The following is an 8,448-nucleotide window of genomic DNA, read 5'->3' as shown; positions in this document are numbered from 1 at the left end:
GCTCAGATTCAATTTCAGATCCGGTTGCACGTAGGATCAGCTCCACTGGATCCTATCCCTCGGCTCGCGGCTCGGCTCAGCTCCAATTAGGCTCGGCTCACTCGGCTCGTCGTGGCTCGGCTCGAGGCTGATGACGTGGCAGGTGGGTCCCCCTATGCTGACATGGATGTTGACTAGTCAATTCCTTGCTGACTGTGTACTCTGATGTCATCCTTTGCATAGTACTGTTCATGGCACTGTCACTGTTCATGTCTACTGTTCACATGGGTCGGGTCAACTGGTATTCGGGTCGGGTCAACTCATCCGGGTGAAGAAGACACGTGGGGCGCGTCTGCGCGCGTGGCCCGCCACCTCACCGGAGAGTGATGGAGAGTGCGGCCATGTCCGACGTCCGATTTTGACGCCGTTTTCACCAGTGGCTTCGTCTCGGCCTCCTCTACACAGTGGGATGGTCAAAACAACATTTTGACAACTTTCATTTTTGAGCAAAAAATCAAACACCACTTAAACCATATGCTCTGATACCAATTGTAGGGAATTCCGACCGGTGATGTACTGATATTTGCTCTCGGGAGGGCAAGCACACTGACACAAAATTTAACGTGGTTCGGCAAACCGCCTACATCCACGGGAGAAGTCATTTGATTATATAGGGAGAGAACAAAATTTACAACAATAGAGGAGGAGGAATCATCTCCTCTTTGGCAACTCTCAACCTCACTCTATTTCTCTCTACTCAGTGCTGCAATGGCAGCTACTGCTGGCTGCCTTGGCAGCCCACTCTCTCCTACATTTCTCACATCTTTCTTTCTCTCAACTCTCTCATTTTGCTCTCTACACTTAGTGCCTATTTATAGCAGGAATGGTGGCTTCTCTTCTTCATTTTCCAGCAGCTGCAGCTGCAGTCAATGGTGGCTGCCATCTTCTTCAACAAAGGCTGCTGGTCAATGGTAATGTTAGGCACATTAAATGGCAACACACCTAACAAACCTAACAGATTTCATGTTGCTTATTTGTCAATCGGATCAAGGTATCAGTCTTAACCTAGTACTTGATTATTGTCTAATGCATGCTAGACATGTTGAAGGACAATGATGGAGTGAAAACTAATGGACAGGCTGATGTTGCAGTGGGCTATTGGCAGCTAGATAGGAGAAAAAGAAGGTCCAATAACTTATCATCACAGTGTATGAACTCGAATGACGGACCGTAGAAGAACTGATTAAGCAGAGGGCAGAACGCGATTATGAGAACTCCTTGATGTATGTTGCTGGTGATACCTTGATTTCAGAAGACTGGATAAATACAGTTTCTAAGACAAATCTTGATTGATTTACACAGAAAGGAGCTTGGAGAGGACTGCTAAAGAAAATTGAAATTGTTTCACTGTAGAAGATATTAAATCAGAGAAAACTGTTGTAAGATGAATAATGCTAGATCATTGTTTATAGTAACAGGCAAAAGCCTGCTGTGCAATATGCAGTGGCTATAGACCATAGTTGAGAACCCTAATAATGGCTCGATGAATTGACTGTGTGAAGCTGCAAACATGGAGACACAAGCTGGAATTTTTAGAGCTGTACAGTTTTTTTTTTTTTTTTTTTTTTTATGTGGGATGGGATTGTAACTTTGGCAAGGATACATCATGTTCACAGGCTAGGATTTCTTCTCAAATAAAATACTATTATTAACGCAAATTATTTAATCGTCTACTAACTAACATCTTCATGAGTTGATTTCAGATCAAGTGGTTGAATTGGCCTCAAACGATAATGTCATCATGCTCTACGAATATGAAAATAAATAAATCTTGTGTTATTAACGGCTGCTAATGGTGGTCAGTCTTTTGTGTTTTGGGCCTACTGGATGGGCCCTTCTTGTAACCAGAGAGACGGAAAAAAAAAGAAGAGAGGCCCAATTTCCGAGAAGCTGACCAAACTAATTGGGCAAACCTCGGATTAGTCTGCAAACTATTTAGTAACTCTCAAATTAGTCTCAAACTATCGATTTTCTCAATTTGATTCTAAAGTATCAGACGCTTCTCAATCGTGTCCTCCTGTTCATATCCTTAATATTTCCGTCTATATATTATTATATCCTAGATGGAAACAACGTGTTTTGAGAAAATGTCAACATTTTCCGTCAAAAAAGGGGAAGATTATAAACAGGGAACCCAATTGAGAAATATATGATAGATTGGGGATCATATTAAGACTTAATTTATGATTAGGGGACTAATGTGAGGTTTTCCCAAACTTATTTCCGAGGCATCCAAGTAGTAAACGAACGGCGAATTTGACATCTAAATTGTCTGAATCTGATGTGGCTAAACACGATTGGGTACCCATGCGTGGAAGTGCATGTGTTTAAACACGTAACCCCGTGTATATAAACCTAGATTTTTACACCCTAGAAACCGCAAAAAGTAAAGAGAAGAGAAGAGAAGAAGAAGGCCAAATTCCAGTTAAAATCCCCCCATCGATCTCTCTCTTCTTCGAATCAATTAAGGTTTCGATTTGCATTTAATTTCTTGAATATCCTTTATAGATCTGTGCTTTTCTTTGAATCGAATTGTTTAGATTTGTTTGCTACTTTTGTTTTGGATTAATTTTTTATTTGAGTAAAAAACAATTAGGTTTTTTATCCTTATTATTTGTATCTTGTAGATCTTAGGCTTCTGCCTCATGACTGGATCTATTTTTTTTTCTCTTGATAATCAAGATCTCAATTTTGCAAAAAGACTCAAATGTATTATATGTCACAAGTAATTTGTTAGTGTCAGTATTGGTATCTGGATAAATGCTTGCATTCGTGGTTTTTATGATGGTTTTAGTGTATGATGATAAGGGGAAGAAAATACTGAAATTTGGTTTTTGCAAGGGCTAATTTGTTTAGTAAAATGGAACAAAAAATTGATTGATAGCGTTGAATTTTAGATGGATTTGTTTGAGGTTTTCTGGGTTTTCATGAATTTTGATAGTAGCCATGCTTGTGTGTGCTTCTTTTGCTTACCGCCTTTTGATGTATAGTAGTTTTGTTAATTAGTGATATATTTAGTACATGATATTATCGCTGATTTGTGTGTGAGATTTAAAGTAATACTAATGTGGGCTGAAAAGTGAGATAATTAACCGGGTTGTCATTTAAGGGGCTGAAATAGTTGTTTGTTTGGTGGGTTTCTTACAGAAATGGCGGTAGGTGGAACTGCTCCCCCTAGAGGAAGTGCAGCAGCAGCTGCAAGCATGCGAAGGAGGAGGACAACAAGTGGTGGAGCTTCAGGAGGAGCAGCTGGGACTATGCTTCAGTTCTATACTGATGATGCTCCTGGACTCAAGATCTCTCCAAATGTCGTGCTTGTTATGAGCATTGGTTTCATTGCTTTTGTTGCCATTCTCCATGTTGTTGGAAAGCTTTACCTTGTTCGTAGGGATGCTTAATTGGTATACGAAACTCAGTTTGGTATCTTGAATTTTGGATATTGAATCAATAGACTAATGTCTTGAGCATTGGATGTCTGTTTTGAATCAATAGGCTAATCATTTGTTAGCAAATTATCACATTCGTTGTTTACTACACTTAGAGAACCTAAGTTTTTTATTTTCTTATTTATGGTGGTTTAATGACGATTATGACTATATCATCTTTTTGACATAATTTTCACAGCACATGATTGTTCTAATTGCTACAAGTCATTGGTGATTTCACTTTTCTGTTAAAGTAATTTGTATATATGTATATTCAGTTACAGAAAATAAATTAAAACAAGCCATGCTAAGTTAAGCGTCTTGGAAGAAAAACCCTCTATGCTGGTAGTGACTGAGCCAGATTAACTATCCTTCTATTTTGAGGAAGCAAAAAGAAAACTTTGATGAGGCTATAATTTGGTCTGAGGTCTCTTGGAAACTCTGAGGTTATATGATCTTTACTGTTTTAGGAATTTTCTAGCCAATTTCATATGATGATAGAATCATTCGACTGAATGTCGGAGTTAATTCTTGTGATGCAGTTCTGGACACTGATGTAGATTCACTTTATCTAGACCTTGCAGCATCTTTTTTGACCAGGGATAATCTTATACTCCGACGAAATGGTATATCACACAGCTGAAAAAACATAGAGTTGCACCAAGTATAGCTTCAAACTGGATTGGTCGGGCAGGTCAAATAAGAATATTTATGTGATGGTAGTTTTTTTTAAAAGAAATAAGATTAATTTTCTTAATATATTAAAAAAATTGTTCAAGTGATGGTAGCTTTTTTAAAAGAAGTAAAAAAAAACATAAGGACTTGGGTCATTTTACAATAATTAACTAGTAAAAAAATAAAGATGTTAATAACATACTTAAAAAGAGAAGAAAAAAGAGTTTGTAGGAGACTCCTTGTCATTCACCCTCGGACACCGCACCACCACAAGAAAAGTTTGTTTGGATGGTTCAAATGCTACTAGAAACTTTTAAATGACGATACTGAAAGAAATCGCACGGCTATGACCTGGAAAGCAAAGCAAATTAAATTATTATGAAATTGAGCATCTTATGCTATATTTAATTAATTAATTACATTTAATTTAATAAAGAATAATAAATAAATAAATCTTGAGATAACCCACTTAAACAAAAAAAAGAAGAAAGAAGAATAAAACAAAGGATCTAGAAAGCATATAAATAAATAATTGAACCCATTCCCTAATTAAATAAATATTTAATGATGAAATTGAATGAATACGAGCTTAAAAAAAAAAGATAAAAAACCAAAGCAAACTCGGATGAATCTCCTAAAGCTGGGTCAATCTTCTCAAGCCTGCAACCTAGTGGAATCTGAGCTCAATGAAAGCTAAATTTCAAACCAATTTAATATTAAAGGATACAATTAAAAAAATAATAATATTTTTCAAAATAATCTAAAAAAAAAAATTACAATCGAAAAGAATAAAGATAAAATCTGATAGGAAAAAAACCTAAAGGAGGATAAAAATCGAAAAAAAAATCAATTTTTAGAAATTATCTCAAATTAGACAAATATAAATTAAATGAATGAAAAATCAAATATGAAAAAAAAAAGATTGAATAAGGATGAAAATGAAAAAGAATTCTTAATTTATAGATTATTTAAAAATAAAATAAATGGTGATCAAAAGATCATGGATTGAACCCTAAGAAAAAAAAAAATTTGAAGGGCAACGTGAAAATCCAGGGAAAGAGAGAAGAAAGAAAAAAGAGTTGTCGGCGCCACACCAAAGATATGTTTGTGTCACACACCACTCGGGGATTGAGCGGAGGTGGAGAAGATTCAAACGCTTACACTGGATTTCTTATTTTCACCGTTTAGAGTTCAACCAAATGTGCTATTTAAAGATAATAGAGTGGCTGAGGCGTGCACTACACGTGTCAACCATCTTTTTAAAAAAATATTATAGATATATATATTAAACTACAAAATTATCTATAACCCCAACTGACAACAATAAAAAAATCAATCGTGCAATTACAAAATTACCCTTATTCACAAGACTTGCAAATTTTAATTATAAGGGTAATTAGATCTTTGCATTGTGCATTTAATAATAAACAACAATAAAGCCCACATAGCCATTTTATTTATTTTATTAATTCAAGGGGAAAATATGTCATTTTACTGTACATTAAAATGTGAAATTACAAAAACATCGTTTCATTTAAGCTTTATAATTTTTCGCTTTTAACATTATTGTTGTAATTTTAATGTTAAAAAAAAGGTCCCGAGTTATCTTTGATCAACTTTAAAATGCCTAAATTATCCCTATACAAAGTTCATTTCACCCTCAGGTATTAGCATATGAGTTTTTTTAAAAGGGCAAAATGGTGAAAACACTATTCCCACCCACAATATAAGTCTTTTGTATTTCTAACACAGTTTAATAACAGTTTTGAAAAATTAAAATATGTTAAAAAAGTATTTGAAAAATAGCACAGTTTGAACACAACCACTATTAGCAATAGTGATTGTTTCAAAAGTCATTTTCCAATCAAATTAATTGACAAGAACAAAAATCAATTTAAACTTTTATGAAGATCCAATAGCCAAGAAATAAAATTCAAGATCTAATGGCCAAGAAAGAAGGGGTTATCGAAGACACACCAGAGCTCTATTTTTTACACATCCAATACTGTTAGAAAAATCTCGATAAAACGATTATAACCACACCAATAAAGATCATCAAACATGGTTGTAATTTGTAAGGGGTTTTGTTCGAGGTTAATTTAGGGTTAATTAAGACCTGGTTTAGTGGTCTTTCAATGTGTAGTTAAAATCGTATCGTCGAGATCTTTCTAATGGAACCGAGTGTGTCTAAAACGAATCCCCGGTATGCTCTTGGTAACCTATTTTTTCTTTTCATTTTTTCCTTCATTTCTCTCTGTTGTCATATCGCCCCATCTTCTTAGCCATTGGATCTTGAATCTTATATTTTTGTCATTGAATCTTCATAAAATTTTGAGTTAACTTTTAATAAAGTTAATTATTTTGCAAAAGAGGACATCAATGTACAATTAATATTCTTAATAGTGGTTGTGTATGAAATTGATATTAGAAAACACAATTGTGTTTAACCACTATTCCTAATAGTAGTTGTGTATAAAATTAATATTGAAAAATATAATTGTATTCAAACTGTGTTATTTTTCAAATATTTTTCCAACTTATATTATTCTCTTAAATTATTTACCAAACTATGTAATTTTTCAAAAACAATTCCCCAAAATGCATTGTATTTAAGGTTACAATGTTTTGAGAAAAGTTTTATGCCATACAAAATATTTAGTATGTTTGAGAAAACTGTGGAAAAGTATGTTTAGATTAAAAAAAAAATTACTAAATTGATTATTTTTGAATTTTTTAAAAGCTCTTTTCTTTACTTCATGGTGTTTTTTTGGTGATTGACTTAATAAATTATGGAAGCGAAGCCTGTTTGATATTGTGATAATAGTTGTTTCTTAAAATATTTTACTTTAAAAATATATTAAAATAATATATATTTTTTATTTTTTAAAATTTATTTTTGATATTAGTACTTTGAAAATATTAAAATAAATAATTTTTTATAAAATTACTTTTTAACCGGAAAAAAAAAAACATGTTAAAACTAAGATTTCAGGGGATGTTTGCACAATCCAAGATTCCCTGTTCTTTGTAACCGACGGTGATTTCCCTGAATTCATTTTGTAATCGTACAAGTATGTAATAGGGATAGCTTCCCTATAAGTTTTTCTTTGATCAATGAAAATTTCTATAAAAAGAATGTCTCTCCTGTATTGTATTTGAATTCCAGTAGCAGCAGCGTCAGCCCACTTTTCGTGTTTAAAATAATTTTTATTTAAAAATATATTAAATTAATATTTTTTTTTTATTTTTATATAGTGTATCAAAATAATTTAAAAATATAAAAATATATATTAATTTTTTTTTAAAAAAAAAAAAAAAACACAAAAACAAATATTATTATTTCCCATGAACTGTCTTCAAGTTTTCTCTTTCGAGAAATCAGATCATATATAATGAAGGACATGCAGTCATGTATCGAAATGACAGGTCATGCCGTTTCTCATCGCATATTTCAATCTTCTCCCATGCTTTAGGAATCTATATGTCTGGTAAACAAAATAAATAAAATTTAAACTGTTTATGCTTTCCTTCCCTCTCTCTGTCGTTCAATCAAGAAACCCATAAGAACTCCAAGAAGACAAAAGATAATGAGAACAACAGCATGCAAAAACATCTCTCAGTACAGCACCACTACCCATAGAACAAGGCTTCTCGGTACTATTTTTCCTCTGCAACAGCACTTGGAAACCCGTGGCCTATAGGGGCCGCTGCACTTCATGACAGTACTATTTCTGTTGATCGCCCAGTATGGAGCCTCGGTCCTCTATCAGCAGCTTTGCCAGAATCCCCGCCACCCATTTGCAGTGACTGCTCTAGCCCCCCTCGTAGTTCTGCCACAATATTCTATTCTTTGGCTCCTACTGTGCTCTCCACTTCAAGATTCCAGGTTTTCCTTCTAGAAACTGGTTTCTCATTTCATGAATAGCATAAACTCTTGCTTTCTTGAGTATTTATTCAAAGGATTATCTGTTACCTTGATTTGAAATGATATCCTTGCTTGTGTTCTACAAAGTTTTGATCATCTTATTTCTAATGCATGTCGTCTTTGATTTAAAGAAGGTTCTTTTTGCCCTAGTCAACTGTATTCTTTCCTCGATGAATTTACTAATTCATAAAGAGAAGTCCTGTTGTTCTAGCTTAAATTATTTTGTTTAAATTGTCAGAGTGCCAGGTCCAACTTTAGTAAAGCACCCGTATCAAGCAATATCGAAATAGAGGAATGGGTTCAGAGTGGCAAGAACTTGAATGGCTTCCATCGTCACACAGGTCCCTCTTTCTGCATGCGCGCGACTTTTTGTGTGTCTATGCA

At 34.1% G+C, this 8,448-nt stretch overlaps 1 protein-coding gene across 1 annotated transcript; it reads left to right on the top strand.

Moving 5' to 3' along the window:
- The first annotated feature begins 2,345 nt into the window (after positions 1-2,345).
- On the top strand, positions 2,346-3,528 carry LOC118041361 (protein transport protein Sec61 subunit beta). Its single transcript, XM_035048657.2, has 2 exons — positions 2,346-2,508; positions 3,187-3,528. The coding sequence occupies exon 2, from the start codon at positions 3,189-3,191 to the stop codon at positions 3,435-3,437; it is 249 nt and encodes an 82-aa protein (XP_034904548.1). The 5' UTR covers positions 2,346-2,508; positions 3,187-3,188; the 3' UTR covers positions 3,438-3,528.
- The last annotated feature ends 4,920 nt before the right edge of the window (positions 3,529-8,448 follow it).

This window comes from Populus alba, chromosome 14, assembly GCF_005239225.2.
Source record: "Populus alba chromosome 14, ASM523922v2, whole genome shotgun sequence".
Taxonomy (NCBI): Eukaryota; Viridiplantae; Streptophyta; class Magnoliopsida; order Malpighiales; family Salicaceae; genus Populus; species Populus alba.
Note: the sequence above shows the minus strand (reverse complement) of the source record. Positions and strands in the feature narration are given on the sequence as shown.